Source organism: Musca vetustissima, unplaced genomic scaffold (assembly GCF_032173495.1).
Source record: "Musca vetustissima isolate MV318-11 ecotype Yass unplaced genomic scaffold, APGP_CSIRO_Mvet_v1 utg12928, whole genome shotgun sequence".
Lineage (NCBI taxonomy): Eukaryota > Metazoa > Arthropoda > Insecta > Diptera > Muscidae > Musca > Musca vetustissima.
In genome coordinates, this window is record NW_026876804.1 from 127,096 (window position 1) to 151,373 (window position 24,278).

General features: G+C 34.7%; 1 protein-coding gene across 1 annotated transcript in view; it reads right to left on the reverse strand.

Moving 5' to 3' along the window:
* The window catches only part of LOC133321356 (acetylcholine receptor subunit alpha-like), a 63,697-nt gene extending 53,231 nt beyond the window's left edge, over positions 1 to 10,466 (reverse strand). Inside the window, exons 1-2 of the mRNA XM_061530447.1 lie at positions 10,262 to 10,466; positions 8,236 to 8,390 (exon numbers count right to left, since the gene is read on the reverse strand). Coding sequence (XP_061386431.1) covers positions 8,236 to 8,390; positions 10,262 to 10,465 — 359 coding nt within the window. The 5' untranslated portion in view covers position 10,466. The remainder of the gene's footprint in view (positions 1 to 8,235; positions 8,391 to 10,261) is intronic.
* Positions 10,467 to 24,278: the final 13,812 nt, after the last annotated feature.

Below are 24,278 nucleotides of genomic sequence, written 5' to 3' on the forward strand. Positions count from 1 at the left end.
TGTCTTACCTCTGATCGAACTACCGTTTCGTCATCAAATTCTTGCACAATTTGTCCTAATCAGAGTCATCATCTGCGACTTTGCCCCCAGTTTTTAAAACTTTCCTTTGAGGACAAATTTTCGATTATGAAGAAAAATAAGTGTTGTATAAATTGCTTATCCCGTGGTCATGCAGTAAAAGACTGCAAAAGCAAATTTAGTTGCAATGTGTGCAAACAAAGACACCACAGCCTTCTTCACCGGCCACAAATTAATAGAGTTGTTGCTTCTTCCAAAACTCCTCCGGCTTTCACCAAAGTCAAAAGTCGAGAATCTTCTTTTTTGTAGCGGTCTTCGGACAAAAAACTTAAGAATCACCAGATACCTCACCCCTCCCAAGATACCAATGTTCTCTTAGGAACAGCAATTGTTAATATAGTTCATAATGGAAAAACGCATCCTACGCGTGCCATTATTGATCCTTCTTCAAAGGTATCTATTGTTAGTAGAAAACTTAAAAATGCAATTGGCATTTCGGTTGACTCGAAGAAAGATTGCAAATCACCTACACCAAGAGAAGTTTGTTCTCTACAGTTGTCGTCCCCTAAAAATTCTAAAATTGTTAAAGCAAAAGCACTTGTTCGGCCTAGTGTTAAGAGGAAATTGTCTTCACCTCCACCTATTTCGATGTTGAAATCTAAAATTCCCTTAGATTTAGCTGATACCTTTGATGGCAGCCCAATAGATTTGCTACTTGGCGCTGATTTGTACCCCCAAATATTGGAAGCTGAACCCCCAAAAATTGTTCTTGATTTGTTGTTGGCCCAAAAGTCTATTTTCGGGTACTTACTCACCGGTTCGCTTCCTCCCCTTACTAGCACCTAATATCGCACCGATGTTGAATTCGACAATTTAAGTAAAAATTAATATAGTTTTGTCGTAATAAATCGCCTATTTACTAAACATATCGCATACTAAACTAGTAACATTGAACAGCTCACTTGAAATCTGAATTTACGTTCATTTTAAAGATTTAATTAACCCATATTCCATTTTTATTGCTACTTAGTCGGTCGTAGCAAGGGGGCCGGAATGTATAAGTTTGATATGTTCTGACACTACTTCCTGAGCTGGATCAATCACGGATGCTGATTGGCATTACTGGCATCTCCCCTACACATTCCCTCTGCGGATACCGTAGGGCGCGGATGACCTACCAGCGGGGAAGTAGTTGTTATGCTCTCCTTGCTATTTTAACTCATTGGAATATGTATATGTATTAGTAGAAATAGACAAACGATCCTCTGCGATCACAAGAACTCTCACTTCACTTGTCTTGTAGCTATCGAAGAGTCAACTTGGACTCTACTATCAAATAACGTCTACGCGTTATACTAACAGGCCTCTGTCGCCGCCACCATAAATTACACAAGGTAATTTATTTATTGTAATAGGAAAAGAGCCTCCAATAAAACCAATAGATTATTACTAATAATACTTGTGTTTTCTTTATTTGTTTATTCTCTTTTCTGCCTACACCAACACACGCGAATCACCACATTCACCATTAATTTCTTGGGAGTTCTTGTCGCTCGCACCCCCCGCTCCCTTGAGTTAAGAAGTTAAGCACCCCCCTCACAAACACGGCGAGGAGTAGAGCAGACTCCTCGCCTAAACAGGCCTAAAATGATGTCTGCCGAGTTTCGTGAAAATCGGTCCAGATTTAGATATAGATCCCATATATAGTTTCGTCCGATTTCATGTAAATGGTGCCCCAAAGTCCCTATATATCTTTCGATTTGCACGAAATTTGGCACAACGTACTGAATTAAGCCTGGAGTGATGTCTGCCAAGTTTCGAGAAAATCGGTCCAGATTTAGATATAGCTCCCATATATAGTTTCGTCCGATTTCATGTAAATAGTGCCCCAAAGTCCCTATATATCTTTCGATTTGCACAAATCTTTCGATTTGCACGAATTGAGCCTAGAATGATGTCTGCCAACTTTGGATAAAATCGTCCCAGATTTAGATATAGCTCCGATATATAGTTTCGTCCGATTTCATGTAAATGGTGCACTAAAGTCCCTATATATCCTTCGATTTGCACGAAATTTGGCATAACGTACTTAATTGAGCCCAGAATGATGTCTGCCAAGTTTCATGAAAATCGGTCCTGATTTAGATATATCTCCCATATATAGTTTAGTTCGATTTAATGTAAATGGTGCCCCAAATTCCCTATATATGTTTTGATTTGCACGAAATTTGGTACAGCCTAATCATTTAGGTCTAGAATGATGTCTGCCAAGTTTCGTGAAAATCGGTCCAGATTTAGATATATCTCCCATATATAGTTTCGTCCGATTTCATGTAAATAGTGCCCCAAAGTCCCTATATATCTTTCGATTTGCACGAAATTTGGCATAGCGTACTTAATTGAGCCCATAATGATGTCTGCCAAGTTTCATGAAAATCGGTCCTGATTTAGATATATCTCCCATATATAGTTTAGTTTGATTTCATGTAAATGGTGCCCCAAATTCCCTATATATGTTTTGATTTGCACGAAATTTGGTACAGCCTAATCATTTAGGTCTAGAATGATGTCTGCCAAGTTTCGTGAAAATCGGTCCAGATTTAGATATATCTCCCATATATAGTTTCGTCCGATTTCATGTAAATAGTGCCCCAAAGTCCCTATATATCTTTCGATTTGCACGAAATTTGGCATAGCGTACAGAATTGAGCCTAGAATGATGTCTGCCATGTTTCGTGAAAATCGGTACAGATTTAGATATAGGTCCCATATATAGTTCCTTCGATTTCATGTAAATGGTGCACCACATATATCTTGCGATTTGCACGAAATTTGGCATAACGTACTGAATTGAGTCTAGAATGATGCCTGCCAAGTGTCGTGAAAATAGGTCAAGATTTACATATAGCTCCCATATATAGTTTCGTCCGATTTCATGTAAATGGTGCACCAAAGTCCCTATATATCCTTCGATTTGCACGAAATTCGGTATAACGTACTTAATTGATTTCAGAATGATGTCTGCTAAGTTTCATGAAAATCGGTCCAGATTTAGATATAGCTCCCATATATAGTTTCGTCCGATTTCATGTAAATGGTGCACCAAAGTCCCTATATATCCTTCGATTTGCACGAAATTTTGCATAACGTACTTAATTGAGCCCAGAATGATGTCTGCCAAGTTTCATGAAAATCGGTGCTGATTTAGATATATCTCCCATATATAGTTTCGTTCGATTTCATATAAATGGTGCCCCTATATATCTTTTGATTTGCACGAAATTTGGTACAGCCTAATCATTTAGGTCTAGAATGATGTCTGCCATGTTTCGTGAAAATCGGTACAGATTTAGATATAGGTCCCATATATAGTTCCTTCGATTTCATGTAAATGGTCCACCACATATATCTTGCGATTTGCACGAAATTTGGCATAACGTACTGAATTGAGTCTAGAATGATGCCTGCCAAGTGTCGTGAAAATAGGTCAAGATTTACATATAGCTGCGATATATAGTTTCGTCCGATTTCATGTAAATGGTGCACCAGAGTCCCTATATATACTTCGATTTGCACGAAATTTGGCATAACGTACTTAATTGAGTCTAGAATGATGTCTGCTAAGTTTCATGAAAATCGGTGCTGATTTAGATATAGCTCCCACATATTTTTTCGTCAGATTTCATGTAAATGGTGCACCAAAGTTCCTATATATCTTTCGATTTGCACAAAATTTGGCATAACGTACTGAATTGAACCTAGGGTGATGTCTGCGTTGTTTCGTGAAAATCTGTCCAGATTTAGATATAGCTCCCTTTTATTATAGTTTGATTTTAAGTAATTGACGCATCAAGGAACCAATAAGAACAAAACGTTCTGAAATTAGTATAACCTAACCTGTGACAAGTTTGTTTGAAATCGCTTAATATTTGGATAGAGCTTTCATATATATTTACGCCCGATTTCAAGTAAATTGGGCATCAAACTCCTCATGATAGTCAGTTTGACATCAAGTTTACAAAATTGAGAATAGAATTATGTAGTTGCGTTTTCTAGAAGTACAGACAAAGCCCAACGGTGACCTATTAATATTTGTTTGAAGTCGATGTACATACTTTATGGATAGATCTAGGTAGATTCACATTTAGATAAATATCACATATTTTATTTCATCCAATTTCATGCTAATAGTCCTGTTTAATATACCCATAGTGGTGAAGGGTATCATATAGTCGGCCCCGTCCGACTTTACTACTTTCCTTACTGGCATGGTACAATTATAAAAGGTAACAGCAAATCCCAGCTGATTTGATTCCAACGTAATACTAGTGTCAATATGAAATTGACAAAGTATGTTTTTAAAAATCACCCAACAGGAAAATTGGGAACGCATACAATTTGAAATTGTTCTTTATTAAATGTGCTCTCGTATCCAATTTACTCAATCTGCCTGCTGGGAAAGTTTGAGGAAGCAAATCTTTCTTCAAGGAATAACTCACTATTCCCAGCATTTTCATATGTGTTACACATATATATGGCAATGACTCAAGTATAGGAATGATGTGGAAGCGATAGAAATATAAATTTGATAGATTTTTATTCATGTTTTTCAATTTTTATTTTGAGGATTCGAAAATATTTCATTTTCAAAATAAAAATAATTTGATGATAATTTGTTTGTTTGTTTACATTTTTCTGTCAAATGAGTTGACACTAGTAGAACTTACAACAACAAATTTCCATGTGGTTGTTGTATCGTTTTTTGTACAACAACACTTGCTGTTACCTTCTTTTATTATACCATGCCTTACTGGTTAAATATATTTTATTACAATAACGTGTGTCTGGTTTTCAATATGGGCTTACTGCCAAAAAAAAATATAAAAATGGCAGGAAACAAATACAGTACTCCCATAAAATAGCTATTAACTGATCAACAAATTGTCAAAGCAGAGAAAAATACAAATTTAGGAGTTCAACGGAATTTGTGAGACGATTGCCGTTGGATATAACCTCAAGAACAGAGAGTGTTTGTATGCCTACATTACCGGAAACTATGAAGAAAATTCTTCTATTTCAGAGAAGAATCGGAAAGCAAGATTACATTTTGCCAAAGCTCATACTAATTGGAATCCGACTCAGTGGAGAAATGTTATGTTCTCGGATGAATTAAAGTTAAATATTAAAGACTCAGACATGAAAAAACGCTAAGGCTCCTTTCGCTGAAGAAAATATAACGCTTCTTTGGGTCTTTTAGCGTGACAATAACCTTCAAACATACATCAAAACACGCCAATGATTGGATGCGGGAGTCAAAAACAAGGCTTTTATAATAAGCAATACAATCATGAGATCTTTACCCTATAGAAAATTCTTTGGAGTACCATAGATAGCAAAATCAAAAGAGTTTCACAAACGAACAGACATAACCTCTTCCCAAAGGTTCAAGATGCGAGGAATAGTAGGAATACCCAAGGATAAAATTGAGAATTTTATTGATGCAATGCCTCGAAGATGTGCTTCCATAATCAAAATAATGCATAAGATGTCGATTATTAGCAAAATTTGCTTATTTATAAAAAAAAAATAAAAAGTTGCTTTAGTTTTAACCATGCAAAAATTGGTTCAATTTAGTTTATCTATAGAATATTTCTTATTACAAAATAAATTTTGCGTTTATATTTTTTGTTTCTTTCTGAAAAAACTTTCACTACAACATTATTATCAAAAAAGTTATAGGTCATTTATTCGGATTATAATTTCAGTTCCTTTAGTTTTGTCCACCAGTGTAGGTCCCGTTAGTCTCCTATTTTGATTCCGTGCATTGCTCGTTGTAACTTCATTGCCCAAGGTCTATCTGAACCGATGTCGTATGATTCCGAGCTGGTAAGTGTAGATACAGTAAGACCCATTGGACCCCTTTTTCACTCCAGAGAGCTGTAAGCTCTATTGCAATTATTGCAATCCTTTCTGTCCTTTTATTGACAGTGAGATAAATTTGATAAAGAAATTTGTGATGGAGTAGCCAAAGTACTTATGTATGTGGTTTCTGGAAAAAATGTCAAACACGTCACTAACGGAAAACACACATCAGAAAAAAAATTAAATTAGAAATGAATAACAGCCAGCAGCACTACACAGAAGTCTACATAAATGTATTTTTTTATCACTTTTTTAAGACCTTTCATTTCCGTCAACCATCAGGGTTTTGACAAAAATGGATATTTCCAATTTCGAATACGGAAATTACATAAGCTTTAATGAAGCCCATATAAAAGTTCAACATTTTCAGTGTGTTAATATGTTAATATAGTTTGTCTTCTAAAAGATTATTTATGCTTTGGGAAATTAAAATACTTAATTACAGCCACTCAGGGCTGAAACATGGATAGGAAATTTAACATTCCGAAACATGTAAACCAACATTGAAAATTTAATTTTTTCATTCAACAGGGATCCAGAATGCCAAATACTGGAAAATACTGAAGAAATTTCAAATTAGAACCACTTGCCGAAAGTGGGCGGTACCGTTATGTGGATGCCAATTCAGTGGCAGGAGCCTTAATATGGTCGACTTTTCAAAACATGGACTTCTATTCAACACTTTTTGCGATGATGCCTAATTACTACCCTTTCAATTGGAAAACGCTTTTAAAACCCATCAATATACTATAAACGGGGATATGCCGTAACTATGAACATATATATATTCCTAAGAGATTTGCAGTGACTATACATAATTTAATCGAAATAACAAAATATAAAAGTCGACTCAATGTACGTTATTTACTTTTGCTTGATCTTACAATAATATTCTAAACACAAATAAATGTTTGCCCAAAAAACAGCATTGACGTTTAAGTGTTCATATTGCTCAAATGTTTGCTTTCCGTCAAATAATTTTCTTCCAAAATCAGCTGATTTTCTGTTTGCCATTTAAAATACTTTGTGGTCAGATTATGGCAAAGAAATTGCAAATCTTGCATTCAATGAAAGTGATTATAAATTTAATTTTCTCATTTTTTATTGTATTGAATATGAAACCAATGTCTGTTGTAAATAAAAATTATACCCAACAAAACAACAGACACTTGCTGTAGTATTATACCGTCATTAAATCTGTGCATAAATATCATCACTGTGTGCAAGAAATAAATTGGTAATACCTTTATTCTGCTATTTATATCCCTGATTTGGCAGCGTTTGCGTGTTGATACATTTCATCTGTTACCAAAAATATCATTATAGATGAGTTTAATATTTAGTGTTGGTCGGATTATCAATTATTTTCGAGGATACCCACTTTAAAAGTTTAAACCATTATATAATGACGTCATTTTTTCAAAAAAAAAAAAAAAAAAGAATATTGTGTTTTAGTTTTTCAAAAAATACAATTTTTGATTTTATTGTCTCCCCAAATTTGGTTTTATAATGACGTATTTTCAATCATATAATATCACTAATCAATAATAAATTTGTGTGAGAACTATTGTTTTGATGTAGCTCCCATATCAATAAAGCGTAAAACAGATTCAAACCTATATTGACTTGCTTGAACAATACTGCAAATTACATTTCAAGGTAAATAATAAATATACTAATATATTTAAGAACTGATAAATATATCGCTGGCTTTATATTGGAGCTCGACACTAGATTGTAGAAAATTATATTTGTTTATCAAGCTATATAAATCTGATCCTCCAACATTCGGTTTGTTGTTTTAAAAAATACAAGTAATCGAACAAATACAACATTTTCATATTTTCGACCAAATACATAAAATGTCTCCAATTACCAAATCAAATTAAAAATTATTGACAATAATCGGTGGATATTCATAAAATTAAGGTCGAATTCGAAAAGTTTCGACATTAATTTAATGAATGCCACAAAAAAAATCGTTGAATCTGCTCTAAATGCATAATTTGATAATTCCAAGAAAATAATTGATTTTATGAAGAATTAAAATTTATGGAAAAACAGAAAAATATTACATTTATAAATTAAAATTTATGTTGACATTATTGTTGTTTGATGGGTTTCCCCTGTTTTATATAATAAAGGGAACGAAAAACAACATTGCAATTTTCTTTAGCGTTATGGGTCAAACGCACAAAATGTTGTATCCGGTCGATTATTTAATGAAACTACATACGTCGGTTAATTCGTAAATACAAATATATATAAATAACGGACACAAAGTTCAAAACTTACTTATTGTACAAGACGATGTCTGGCCGCCATATATGATCAGATGGTACATGAAGCATATGTACTCCGCCGTATTCCTTAGGTTCCCACCTTAATTTGTAATCATACCACGACTGTTCAACCCATAGATTCGTTGTCATAATTTGGTTTTTAAGATTCTAAAAATAAATGTCATAAAAATGATTAATACAGTCGTAAATGGTTTTATAAAAACATAAATAAACAATTAATTTATATCATGTCTATATTAGATAAAATTCGTTTGTAACTACATATAGTGTGATGTGGAAAAATATATTTCAATATAATTGCTTTTAATGTGCCATTTACACAATTGAAAGAATTATGCTATAACATAGATGAATATTGAATAGGTTGACGTAGGGGATTATAGATACCAAAAAACGGCTCTGATTGGCTTTAACATGGCAAAGCCCAGACTTATCTTGGACCCTCTTTCATCTCAACTGTGGACACTGACCTCTTCGCAGTGTCACCTGGGGTAGCTACTTTCATCATCCCTTGAAATATGTGCCGCGAGTTCACCCAAAAGAAATATAAAAAATGGGTTGGGACGTTGCGTTAGTTGCCCACACTAGGAAAACCCCTCCTATTATAAAAAAGCAACGAAAAATAAAACTAAACACCCTCAATGTTAACGACCCCCGCAAACGTATAAAGGACCACGATCTGCGAATCTGCACTTGGAATATGCACACGTTGTACAGAATATGCGCAGTTTTCGCTTTAGCGAATGTACTCAGGAAGTACAAAGCCGATGTTATTGCCTTACACTAAATGCGATGGAAAAAATCTGATGATTACGCCCTGTATTATAACTGCCATGAAACGAGAGATGAATTTGTCTGCGAATTTATAGTTAATAGGAGAATACAAGAAAAGGAGAGAGGAGAAATGTAGAAAGAACATGAAAAACGTGAGCGTGAGCAAATCGAGATGTACAGGAGTCAGAATGAAGTCCGGCAATTTTACCTAAAGAGACGAAGATGGAAACCTGGTGACAGATACATACAGCATTTTGAGGATCTGGAAGGAGCATTTTAAAAAGCTGTTGGTATCAAATAGTGGCGGTGAAGTAGATGCCCCAGAACCAATAACAGATGACGGGATAGAGTATAACCACCTAGTCGAGATGAGATCAGAGTAGCAATTAATCGGCTGAAGAGCAATAAAGAAGCAGGTACCGATGGATTTCAAGCCGAACTATTCAAGACCGAGAGAGGGGCACCTTTTAACGTGGGACACCTCATAAAATCTGAGCGTTCACAAAATCTCAGTTTACGAATTTTCCGACCCGCAACAAAATTTTTTATATGTTAATCTTTCTCTCTAGTAGCGTAAATAACCTTGGCTATCTTTTTCAGTTCTCGACAAAATATAGATGAATGAACATTTTATAGCTGTTTTTATTTTTTTGTTGTATGTGTGCAGGAAGAATTCAGTGATCTTTTTATTTTGTTAAACAATTTTTTTTTGCGTTCCGACAATCATTTCAAACAAAACTGATATATTTTGTTTCATATATATTATTAAAAGGATTATTGTAAATTTTCGTAAAATGCCGCAGTTGGGGCACCTTTGAACATGCCCAGTAAACTCCAGTAAAAAATGGATTTGTTAACTTTTGACTTCGATTTCAGTAAATTTCAAATGGGTTAGAAAGACTACGAAATTAACTTTAATTTTCACCATATTAATTTTTGTAATTTTCGAACCTTTTTGTAAATGTTTTTTTGAACGTAATGTCTTGCTCTAGTTAAAATTTTTAAAAAACTAAAAAATTATAAAATAAAAAATGATATGAGGCTTCAAAGGAAAAAGTGTCCAAAGGTGCCTTTCTCTCCAACATATATATTCAATTTGGCACTTTTTCAAATTTCGATGAAACTCGTATCGAACGATAAGTTATTTGTTTCAGTAACTACAATTCGTTCGAATAGACTACCGGTTGTCTTAGGATAACAGGCGGTTATTAGAATATACATAAATAATAATGAAATGGACTTACCACATCAATCAGTTGCGATAATTTAAGCTTTATACACACTTTGAGAACATCTGTTGTGTTCACTACTGGCCTAACCAATTTATTGTAATTGCTTAGAAGATCGTCATAAAGCCGCTTTGCATCAGGGTTACCAGCAACTGCCCCATGTACCATTAGAGCAGAAAGCAACCAAGTTCGAATTTTTTCTCCAGTTATTGACTTCATAGCGCAGTATTACAATTTTGCTATGTGCCAAAAAAGATCTTCGTAAAATCTGAAACAAAATTGATTATATGTTAATATTTTAATTGTTGATGTTATTATGATATATTTTAATTTTTGTTGGATTTGTTTCGGCTTGATGTTATATAAAATGCTTTCTAAAGTAAATGTTTTTACTTTCGAAATCTACGCCATTGGCAGGGAAAAATAAAAACTACATTCATTTAATAAGACTTGAACATAATAAACGAACACAACATGACCGAAGCAACAGATTTCTTGCACGATCTATGCTCAACTGAACTCTAATCATTCTGTGCCTTTAAACTAAGTTTATATAAATATGTGCACAGTGGTTGGTGTCGGTCTTGTAATTCATTCTTTTGCGGTATATTTATTTTAAGCATTTCTTATATATTGGTCTGTTCCCGTACTGCAAGAATCTACTATTTTTTACTACGATAACAAATTTTCCTTTATGTTATCGAAGAAAATAGTAAAATCTAGTAGATTCTTGCAGTACGGGAACAGACCATATGTTGTATATAACTGTTTATAAAAAGCCAGCATTTGGTGAGCTAGACCAAATACTTATCGATAGCAGCAAATATAGATAAGATGTTTTCATTGGGCAATATGAACGTTTTTTATTGTAAAAGAATATAGGAGAACGGGTTCCAAAATCAAGTTTGACTCTGATATTCCTTTATAAATTGACATATCATACATAGCCAACTTAACAGGCAAAGCCTCTAACCTCGTGTGTGTTAAGCTGTCCATAATATTGAACTAAACCAATTTATAAATTTCGTCTTATATTCACAATGAATAGTTTCAATAAAATGTTGTTGTTGTTGTAGCAACAGAATACATGTCGTTTTGTCAAGCATCGTCTGGTTCTGCATCTTCTACCTCCAAATTCAGCAATGCTGCAACTTTAGCGGGTTGCGTCCAGAGTGAATTCGGCGATAGGTGAGTAGGCTTAGCTGGGCAATTGAAGAGGAGCAACGTGTCGTGTGGTCCTAGTCCACATGCCGGACATGTGTTAGGTATCGAGCCGTCAATTCTTGTCCAATATGAATTGAGGCGGTTGCACCATCCTGATCTTAGTTGAGCTAAGACTACTCGTGTTTGTTTGGCAGCTGCGATGGATGGGGAGTGGTCTCCAATTATGGTATTCACTCGATATTGCTCTACTGCCTGAGCGACTGCATCCGTGTTAATACCATTCAGACCTGTTTGATAGGCTTCTTGATCTAGCGGTTCACGCTTGTACCTTTGGACCTCTCTCTCTAGATCATGAAAATCTTTCCTGACGTGCCTGGGTGGGGGAGTCCTGTCCATAAGGTACTGCATCGACAACATATAGTTGTGACGATGGACGGGTAAGATCTTCGTCTCCTCATGAAGATGGTCCACTGGAGTCATAAGGAGACACCCTGTTGCAGTTCTCAGGGCAGCGTTCTGGCAGGTCTGAATATTCTTCCACTGCGTATCACTGACATTCGCGAACCACACTGGCGCCGCATAGCTTACCACTGACCGGTCTATTGCTTTATAAGATGTCAACAAGGTTTCTTTGTCAGCGCCCCAAGTGCTGCCGGCTAGCGACTTGAGGACCTTGTTACTACTTCTCAGCTTATCGCATAAAGCAGTGAAATGCGCGGCCGACTTGAAAAGAATGTCGAACGTTACTCCCAATATCTTGGGGTAGTTGGTGGTCGGAATCAATTCTCCATCGACCATTATGTTCAGTGGGAGCTTCATTTCAGCCGTCCATGTGGTGAACAGTGTGGCTGTTGATGGTGGTGGATATTTTCATATTCCTCAGATGGAAGTAGTTAACAATATCGGCTATGTAGACGTTTAGCCTCTCACATATATCATTAATAATAGGACCCGACGCCATGATCGTGCAATCATCTGCATAAATTACGATCTCTATGCCGTCCGGTGGTTGTGGAATATCAGAAAGGTAGAGGTTAAACAGTTCCGGAGATATCACCCCTCCTTGGGGAACTCCCCGTTTCACTCTACGTCGTTTAGACTTCCTGTTTCTGAATTCCACATACGACTGGCGTCCACACATATAATCAACTATATGTGTGGACCGTTTCAAACACGGTCGTAGATTTGTCCTCTCTATATCCTCGAACAGCTTGGCATGGTTGACGGTATCGAAGGCCTTCGATAGGTCAAGTGCCACCATAACTGTTCGGTTGCACGGCCTGTTCTGCTTGAGTCCTCTGCTAATATGTGTGTAAATGGCGTGTAATGCTGTTGTTGTACTATGCATCTTACGGAATCCATGTTGGTGTTGGGCAACTGGAAAACTGCTTCTCGACGATGGGAGGAGTAGCGCCTCAAGTGTCTTCGCTACCGGCGACAGGAGTGAAATCGGACTGTACGATTCACCCCTGCTGGCATTCTTGCCTGGCTTCAGTAGCGCGACCACCCTGCCTATTTTCCAGGCTTCAGGAACTATGTGGGTGGTTAACGACAAGTTGAGGGCTGATGTTAGGCTCCAGGTTCATCCAGCTGCTTTAGCATTACCATGGAAATTCCGTCCGGGTCCAACGCTTTTGATGACTTAGCGTTATTAATGACATCTGCAACATCCTCCTTCGTAAATTGTGGTGGTTCCCTCTCAGCTCGGAGTGCCCTTCTGGACGTAGCACACTCCCTTTCGCCCTGTCACTCTCGGGGTGCTCTATGAACTGCCGGTTAAAATAACTCGCGCACCTCTTCGGGTCTGTTACAGTTACGTCGTTAAATGTAACAGCGGTCCTGTCATCTTTCCTTCCAGGATTCGAGAGTGACTTAACCGTTGCCCACAATTTACTCGTTCCGGTGGCAATGTTGCATTGCTTCAGGTGGTCTAGCCACTTTTTCCTTTTGTGCTCGCATACTAATCTGTTGGCTTCAAGGGTAAGCTCTCTCACCCTTGGGTCTTCAGGAGTAGTACGACGGAGCTCATCACGCTCATTAGTCAATACCGTTGCTTCTGCTGGGAAGTTAGGTCTTACTTCGGGTATTCGACCAGCAGGTATGAAGCGAGCGGCAGCAGTAGCGATGATTTTACGGAAATTCCTCTCAGCTACCCGTGGATCTGAGGGAGTGGGCAGCTCTCTGAAGCGGTGATTGGTAAACTCTCTGAAGCCAGCCAATCAGCTTTCCCATGATTCAGGAAAGTACGGCTTTCAGAGGTTATGAAGTCTGGTGGTCTGTTTACGGAGACGATGATCGGAAGGTGGTCTGAACCTAGTGAAACGACGGGTTGCCAGGTTACGTCATTTATCAGACCCGGTGCCACAATCGTGATGTCTGGCGAGCTGTGGCAATCTCCTCTTATCCCCGTGGGGGCATCCTCATTAACCGTGCAAAATGTTAAGCTATCAATTTGCTCAGCCAGCGCTGTACCCCTCTAGTCATTACCTAGGACGGAATGCCATAATTCATGGTGGGCATTGAAATCCCCTAGTACCAGGCGGTTATTACCTTCTAAAAGCGGACTGCTATCCGGTAAATAACGCGGTGTACAGCTATTCATCGGCGGTATAAAAACATTGAGCACCTCTACCTCGGCAGTTCCACACTTGACTGCTACCCCCATACATTCCATGTATGGGTCACTAGAGTCTAGCTCAAGCGAGATAGGTCTGTACTGGACAGAATGGTGTAATAAGAATGCGAGTCCCGCACCTCCGCTTCTGGTACGGTCCTTCCGCACAACGTTGTAACCATCGCAACGCTGCAAGCTACAGTTCTCAGTTAGCTTGGTTTCTTGGATCGCACCGACCATTATTCCCTTTCGACCCATAAATTCTACAATTTCGCTGATTGTGTTGCGAAGGCCGTCGCAGTAAAACTGCAAAAACGATGCATTTTCAAGGCGCGGAACAGCAATATGTGGTGTTAAATGCTGCGCATTTTGCTGTTGGGGAGACTGCGGGGGTGTCTCGTACTCAGACGATGACGATTCGGATGATGAATCGGACGACGACTCTTGAGACACACTGGGAGACGTGCTAGCGCAGCATAAAGCGACGTAACTCCTTTCGCAGTACTCCTGGATCCTGTTCAGGCCAGAGTAGCCTCGAAAATGCACCCATTCTCCACATCCATTGCATCTCACCGAGACAGATCTGTGGTGGATGCGGTTTCTGCAAACACTGCAGAACCAAGGTCCGGGGTTACTTTCAATCCCGCACGGACCAGTAGGGTTCCGGGATATAATGCCGAGTCAATCCGGTACAAAGAACCAGCCGCCGTGGGATTGTCAATAAAATGTAAATCGATTTGATTGCATACAATACAATTATTATGAGAAATTTTGAAAATGACAAACTAGGAAAATAAAGAACACAACTAATTCAAACCAAGAAATGTATATAAAGACTATGAAGTGAAGAAAACACATAGTAAGTTCGATATACATTGTGTGGACATAAAATTTTCCACAGTATCTACATTTTCACAGATTCTTAACCATTTATGTGTTCATCTTGTCGGATTGTTTTGTATAAGACAAGTCCTCCTAATGTCGGCATATACTAGTAGTCGCAAATCTTGTATATAACATCAAATAACTAAAAAAAATCCTTTCACTTAATATGAAAACTTCCTTCAATAGTCTTCAAAATTATCATTCTCTGTGTGAAATTTCATCGCGCTAAGTATTTGCAAATATGTATGTCTATCGATGCCGGCCTTGGGAACTATAGTCGGCTTTACATAAGTAAAGCAAATTTTCGATATTTTTGGCTCAAATTTGTAAAAAATATAATATAATTGCTCTAAAGACCGATTAATTTATAAATAAACTGGTTTTGAGTGGTTGTAAACAATGGAAGACATGGTTTTAATCTTAAATATACACGCAATTACGTCAATCTATTCTGAAAAAAACATGAAGAGTTTGGTACAACATTTACTTAAAATGGGATTTGGAGCCCAATAAACACGAAGTCGGACGGAAATATACACGCAATTACGTCAATCTATTCTGAAAAAACGTGAAAAGAGATATGAAAGCTATATCCGGATTTCAACGAAACTTGTCACAGGTTAGTTTAAAGTAATTTATGCATGATTTGTTCCTAATGGACATATTTTGGGTCCTTGGGTCCTACTTAAAATCGGACGAAACTATATGGGAGATATATCTAAGTCTGGACGGATTCCAACAAAACTTGACACACGTTTGACTAAACTATCTTAAGTAAAATGTTGTGCCAATCGGCCTAACTTTGAGTCTTTGGTGCTCCATTTATTTTAAACCGGAAGAAAATGTATATGTGAGCTATATCTAAATCTTGTCACATGTTATGTTACACAAACTTTAGTACGGTGTGCAAAATTGTGTGACAATCGGCCTTACTTTGGTTCTTAAAATCGGACAATTTTCAGAATGATGTGTGTAATCTTTCTAGACTAAATTCAGTACGCTATGTCAAATTTCGTGCAAAATTAAAATTAAATTGGGCGAAAATATATGGGAGCTATATCTACATCTGAACCGATTTTCACGAAACTTCACACACATCATTCAAGGCTCAAGTCAGTACGCTATGCCAAATTTCGTGAAAATCGGAAGATATATAGGGACTTTGGTGAACCATTTACATTAATTCAGTCGAACATATATATGGAAGCTATATCCAAATCTGAGCTGATTTTCAAGAAATTTTACACAAATCATTCTAGACATAAGACAGTACGCTATTCCAAATTTCGTGCAAATCGAAACATATATAGGGACTTTGGTACACCATTTACCTTAAATCGGACGAAAATATATATCTATCTGAATCTGAACCGATTTTCAAGAAAATGTACACACATCATTCTAGTCTCAATTCAGTACGCTATGCCAAATTTCATAAAATCGAAAGATATATAGGGTCTTTGGTACACAATTTACCTTAAATCGAACGAAAATATATATCAATCTGAATCTGAACCGATTTTCAAGGAAATGTACACACATCATTCTAGTCTCAATTCAGTACGCTATGCCAAATTTCTTGCAAATCGGAATATATATAGGGACTTTGGTACACCATTTACATTTAATCGGACGAGAATATATGCCGACAATTGAAAACAAGTGCCGACTACTGGCAAGATAAACACTAATTTACCTAATTGTCAATTTACTCAACTTTAATAAAAATGAATTCAACAAATATTTATGGCATCGGGAAGTAAACTAAATTTCGAAACTGATGAACAAAAATACAATATAGTGTAAAAATGCACTCAGAATGGTGAAACATTTAAAGTGTCAGTAAGTACACTAACCCCATATTTTTTGTCAATTGGTGAAAAGGAGGATTAAAAATAAAAAGAATGGAAATGAAAAAATTATATCATGGAAAAATAACAAAATTATTATTTTCATTCATAAATTCGAAATTTTATTTCCAAATTGCCTGGACGCTTACGTGACAAAGGCAATTTTTTACAATTAATGCATGAACTCAATTGTTTTCAACTGTCCTGCCGCTTGTAGACGCAGGGAAAATTTACAATAAATGATACATTCTCAATAAATGAAAACTTTTCCTAAACTAAAGCTACATTCATATTGAGAACAAGTAAAACTTTAAAAAAAGGAAATAGGGAGGTAACGTAATGTGGGGACCAGGGACGTACGCAAGAGGAGGTCCAATTGTCGGCAGGACATGTTCGTATAGTAAGTCGGGATTTCCTATTTTAGCAAAATAACAATTATATATTTAATAATGTTGTTTATTATTTAAATTGCAATTGTTAAAACCGTTCTTTCTAATGACTAAAACCACCAAAAACTAATTTCTGTAAACAATGTCAAATAAATATTTTTATTTTTAAAATTTATGGTAAGTTTTTTAAATTTTTTATTTATTTAATTTTTTGATACATTATTTACAGAATGTTAAGCAGTTAATGGGCCAAGCTGCAACAACCTCAAATAACGGAATTTGTCCGAAAAGTATATCTGGTTCAACCCAAATGGGTATTTTTTAATTGTGATGGTCAATGTTCAAATAATTCTTAGAGTGAAATTCATTTTTTGACAGGTTATTACTTTGAAATTCCCATTGCTGATGACTTGAAGATAACTCTGTATTTAAATACATGGGCTCCATACTCTGTCTTTGAATTTAAACCACACTTAAAAAACTGGAAAATAGAGAACATTTCATATAAAATGGTTTGATCGGGTTTCTGGGTTCGCATATTCAGACTTGCGAAATGGGAAAACCACCAAGTTCAAAAAATACATCTGACGTACTCTTTTAAAAATTATAAAGATAAAAACGAATATTTCAACGCCCACGAATAAACGGATTATTACAAAAAGGCGATTATGAGGGACCAGGCCTTTATATCGGGTAATATGGTTCAAAACGCATAGAACATTTTATAGAAAAACAGGCATCGGATATAGTGAAAGAAAAAAATATAAATTTAAAGTAGTAACAGAGACAATTTTATTGTGTAGAATGGAAGGACATCAACCTGTGGGGAAGTAAAGACTCCTCCGAATAAATTGAATTTGGGAGCATTTTTTTCTAAAAAAGGTATCTAATAAATTCAAAGAATGTTACCTTTGCTACGTGGAAGTAGTATGACTAAAATTTGAATTGCTAATCGTATCTCAGCTCTTATACAAATATATGGTATGTTTAAAATTAATATTAAATAGTACTAAATTTGGTACAATTTGCATTTAGGTGATAGGAACAATTTAATTAAAATTAGGAACGATTTAATTAAAATTACTGTTAAAGTAAGAAAAGCAATAAATGTTACTAAATGTTAATATTTTATTCAGCAGAATCAAAAGTATATTGGTTGTTGGACATTAAATCAGGAAAATTGTACAAATGATGGGAAGTAAAGTTTTTAAAAAAGTTTATTATGGAAATACCATCAAGAGAAATTGAAGAGCCTAAATATCAAAATGTTTCCATACCAACTGATGAACTCTCTTGGTTCATAATTTGGTTCTTTGGTTCGTAATTTATTTCAATTTCCTAATGGTAAATTTGGGAGCCGCAAATCCCTTGCAATCAAAAGTTGCTATTTTCAACGCTATTTTTAGCGTTTTAGGAGGAATAATCTGTACCCGATAGAAATAAAAATTTGCAAAAATTTCATTCATGTTTTTCAATTTTATTCTGACAATTCAGAAATATTTAATTTTGAAAATAAATCAAATTTATTGATATTTCGTGCATTTTGTTTACATTTTTCAACACATCAAACTGACACTGAAAAACTATAACACTAACATACAATATCAGTTTTCTATGTGGTTGTTGTTGAATCGTATTTGTTGTAGTTTAGCAGTTACCTTGTATAATTGTACCATGGATAATGGTATATGTAGACGACATAATATTGGCATGTTCCAATATGAGAACAATGGATTCTTTAACTCTGTAGGCCTATTCTGTAACTTTTAACAACATTCGATATTGTTTAAATTTCTTTTGTTATTGTAAAAACAACAAAACAAACAAATAAAATTGTTGTAAAATAAACAATATCGAATGTTTTTAAAAAGTTACAGAATAGGCCTACTGCTCTTATATTTTAAAACTTCTTTTAAGCGCTTCGAAGAAACCAGCTTAGCAGTTACTGTCGAATATATTTTGTTCCATTCATATCGCAGCACTTCTTTGAGCATTGCCTTAGAGATAAATTTGCGATATCGGATTCGTCGTTCGAAGCTGTTTAGGGGCATTATAAGGTATCCAAAGCTTAACTATTTGCTTGGGGTCTCAATCCTGCTGGAAGTAGTAGTCGTTCCCCAAACCCAATTTCGCTACTATCCACACATCCCCATATCAATACACCGCCGCCATATTTCACAGTCTTGGTACCGACTGTGTTGTTCTTATCGTGGACGAGAAACAAAAACCCCGGTCGGTTGTAAATTGTTTACCACTCTTTGTATTGGAGAATGTGTTCTATCAACAATTCGACCAATTTCACGGTATGCTTTTTCTTCACTGAAGAGCTTGACAATAATTTCTGTTTCTATTCCCTTCGACGACATCGTTTATTTTGTTGTTATATAAAGCTTTTAAAAACTATAGAACTTCTTAAAATCGTTACTTCTATAACATCGATCAATGAAAATATGTTTATTCAATAAGTCAGGTAACTGCAATGCGGGGATAAGTAGGATTTTTTCATAAACTAATCGATTTATTTGAAGACCTGCAATCAAGCGTATAATTTTGTGTAACAATTTTGTATAGAAAATTGTTTTTCTAGCATTATAGAATGAAGCGTAAGGTTGTAAGCAGAATTTTTCTACTGAGTGTATAATGAAAGCTAATTGTATATATATATACATGATTTTTTTATATTATTAATATTTTGTTTTAACATAGCAAGCTTTGCTTCGATGTAGACAATATGACTTTTCTCGTAAGCGTTTTGTAAAGTAAACATTAATTGTTATGCTTGTTATTATAAAGACCGGCATTTCTGTTCCATTTACGACATGAACGTATTAAAAACGTGATCCAAAGCCCAATATTCACATGTAATGAAGAAGTGTAAACAATGAATTCGAAATTTAGTGTTATTTACATGATATACTAACAAAATGTTTGTTCCAGAAACTGCAGGAATGAATGTACTACGATAAAAATTTTTCATTTACGACATCAGAAAAAATAGTACATTTTTTCATTACGGGGTCAGATCAAATCCTGTAAAGTTTTTCCAATTTGTTTTGTTTGGTATGTTGCGCTGAGAAAAACTACATACGTATTCAAACATTTCATATAAATACATACATACATAATGTACATCACATCGTATCATCTGCATAGAAATTACACATTACATATGTACGTAACTAAAAAATGTATAGGATGTCCTGTATTCTTTTCGAAATGTTAGTAAATATTATCTTAGAATTGAAAAAGTTAATAACAAATATATTGTGTATATATTTCAAAATATGCTTACACTGCACATCTTATGTCCAAATGATGATTGTATAAGATTTTACACATATTATTTATTTAGTTCACATATTATTTAGTTCAAATTTCGTAATAATATTAAGAAGATATCTTACCTTACAACAATAAACTAAAAACGCAATTCGAACCAATACCTTGTTAATATATCTTAGACATTCCTCGTAAGTACATAGTATGCATGTACTAAATTATTTAATTTAAATAAACACTTTCAACATTTTTATATAACTAAAAATATATGGAAGTGATTGCGGTTACTTAACAAACGCAACGAAATTTTTAAGACAACTGGATGCTGTGCATCGTTACATCGTTTCAAAAAGACTTAACCCAAAACACCTAAACATATATACACACACATAAAATGTAGTGTATACAACTTCCAGTCAGTCCGCTTAGTTGTTCGTTTGTTATTGTTATGCATCTATATCCTATTGGAATGACGTAAATGGTGGTGGAAAATATTTAAAAATGTATGTATGTGCCTTAGTAGAACTCTACCACGTGCTTATTGGAAACATCAAATATCAGGACAGTTGTTTTAACCCTCGTTTATTTTCCCTTGCAAATTATATTCATGTAATCCTTTTTTGGGAATTATCATTAAATAGTATGAAAGCAAATATATTCCAATTTAAAACAATCACTGTTTCACAGAATAAATCTATTATATAATAAATGTATATATTCATTTATATTAAAAATTGCAATTATTTATTTTTTAATTCGACTAAATAGATCAATAATATATATTTGTCAAAGATACACGGAGACTGCATTATGTAGTTTATGTCATTTAATCACAAGACATTCTGTCATTTCCGCGGTCACTCATACGACCTTCGGCGGAAAAATAAAACTATAAGCGTTAAAATACATTTACATATTCGATTTTAAATCTACTCGATTAACGAAACCCAGAAATACACTCTAAACGGCATTTACATTAGAACTTTTTGTATTCAGGATTTTGTAAATCTCCATTGTATAAAGTGTTCATGTAAATGCTCCATAAGTTGGGTTTAGACTGCTATGATTGTCTTGTGCAACCAAGTAGAACGGGTAGTCGAATGCATGGCACAATAAATAGGTAGTCCATTTAGAGCAGCTGATGTCTTGATTAACTGTCGATGTGCGCAATATATACTTGAATTCGATGTGCAATGTTGGCAACCATGTTAAAAATTTGACAGATGGAAATAGAATTACAGACAAGGTGTATTTAATAAGGTGTCATATGGTTCAAACTTTTTTCTTTTTTGTTTGTAAAGTAAATTGTCAAACACATTTTCAATAACATTTCGATTTCAAAAATGGTCTTTAAATTTAGGCTTTTTTAATATTAATTTTTAATATTATTAAAATTCAAGAAAACTACATTCATAGAGGCGGGCGGAAAGGAAACCTAGGATTAAATCAGTTATAACCCCGTTAGCCGATTGGTCCACATATTTTATGTAATGTGTGGAAATCTGTTCATAAATCCCAGCTACTCATAACATCGAGGAGATTATGTTAGCCTATATTGGAATCGGCCCTTGGTGCTTGTCACAATCCTCGGCGGAGGTTAAATACGCCTATGGAAAGATTTTATACGGTCAACACAATTTCCATGATTTAGTCTTTGACCGGGGATTTATGTCCTTCAATTTTCTTTAAGAAGGCAAGATTTGAAGGCACTCCATAGAAAAAATAGATTGTAATTCACAATATAAACAACATCACAAGGAGCCATGAGCTGCATGTGGGAAACTTAAAATTAATCACGACCAGGTCTTAAACTTTTAGAATAGTTCTTGACAAATATAGATTAATAATTGTTTTTGTTTATTTTTGTCAAAAACTTATTGTCAGCATGACAATTTAATTTCTATAACAACAATGTTGTTTTTGTAAAATATTTGTTGTTGTATCTGATGCATACACCTTATTAAATACACCTTGATTCCAGACATTTATAATTTCTATTTCCTCCTTAGTTAGATACGTACTGCTGATGGCAAAATAACAAGCTTCTAATACAAAAGATCGAAAATCGGAAAATTAATTATATGGGGCTTTGGTATTTATAAAGTCCATCTTCGAACTTGACAGCAAGTATAGACCTAAGATAGATTATGCTTGGAAGCATGTATGTGTGAATAAATCAGGAGGGACAACCGTCCATGACTAAATCATAGTTGTGGATTATGATAATATTAAATAAATGGATTACATATCCAGAATCATATATCATTGACTTAACGTGAAAAGACAATAAATCAATTTTTTCTTTTCATTTATTGATGTAGTTTTATAGGGATGAGTAAAGGCGCTAAGTCGAATTTTGTCTCGGTTTTTTGTCTCTCCTGTAAAATTGTAAAATATGGACATAAAGCGAATTTACATATAACATCTAATCATGATTAAAAGGTGAATCAGGGTTTATTTTCTTAATCGGGCTGAATTTACCATGATTTCTCATACAAATTTAAATCATTGTGCGGCAGGGTTTATTTTAAATCATGATCGAAATCATGATACTACTGAGTTACAACGCGGGTTTTGTACGTTTATTTTTAAATTTAACGGTTGACAAATACAAAAATGAAAGATCAAAGAAAATTAAAAATTATTTATAGAATTTTTGTGTTTTTAGTTCTTTTTTACTTTTGCATCAAAGTATTGCAAAAACGTTTCCATTGTGGTAATTCTTCTATTCATTTTTCAAATAGCAAACAAATATTTTTGGCGCAAAATAATAATTTTGTATGTATACTAACAAACATCAGCTGATCGGCATACGTGTAAACAATTAGGGTGTATTTCTGGATTTCGTTAATCGAGTCGATTTAAAATAATATATGCAAATGTACTTTTATTGTCTTTAAATGTCAAACAACTGTCCTGCTTTGAGTTTTCTCATTTGAAACGTCAAAAAGGACAGACAGTAAGCTATTATAAAGAATATTATAATTTATTTCAATTATTTTAATTATGCCGTTCGCCGTACGTAAATGGTTACGGTTTCAAATACAAATTATATTTGAAAATGACAAAATCAAATACAGAGTTGCTGGTTCAATAATTATGCAATTCTACCTTGTATAAATATGCCATGATATTAGTTCCGTTCCTGAACCTAAAAGTATCTACTAATTTTCCAAGTTTTGAAACATTTTACTCGAAAACAAAACTGGTAAAGCATTCAACCAAATTTAAGCGAGCACAAAATGAAAAGGCGTTTTCTTTATACACTTTTTACTTGAAAAATGTGTCCGAGTAAAAATTGTAAAAAATGGTGAACAGGAATGCCAACTTCTGATTGGCTGTTGTGTTGATTTTGAAATATTGCCATCTAATTTTGGCATATTTACTAGATTTGCGTCCCGAATTTCTGATAGCGATTTTGAAATGTTTTCATTTACTATTTAAAAAATACTGGAACATATAATATAATAGTTATAATTGTTAAAGCCCATTTACATATACGATTTAAAATCAACTCTATTACCGAAATCCAGAAATACACTGTAAAACGGCATTTACATCAGAACTTTTTACCGGTTTAATCTACATTATGAGGATTTATTTGGAATTGACAATTTAAACCCACTGGGTTCAGGAAATCCGATAAAATGTAAAGGCACTTTAATTGTTTACACATACCCTTAATAATGATATACATGTCAATCGCCGTTTCATTTGACAACTATTCAATATAAAAACAAACATTGTGTGAAAACAGTTGCAACTTTTGATTCTTTGTGAGAAATTTATTTTTTTATAGAAAAATCGTGTTGCATCTCATTAGTATCACGATTTCGTACATAATTTACAGT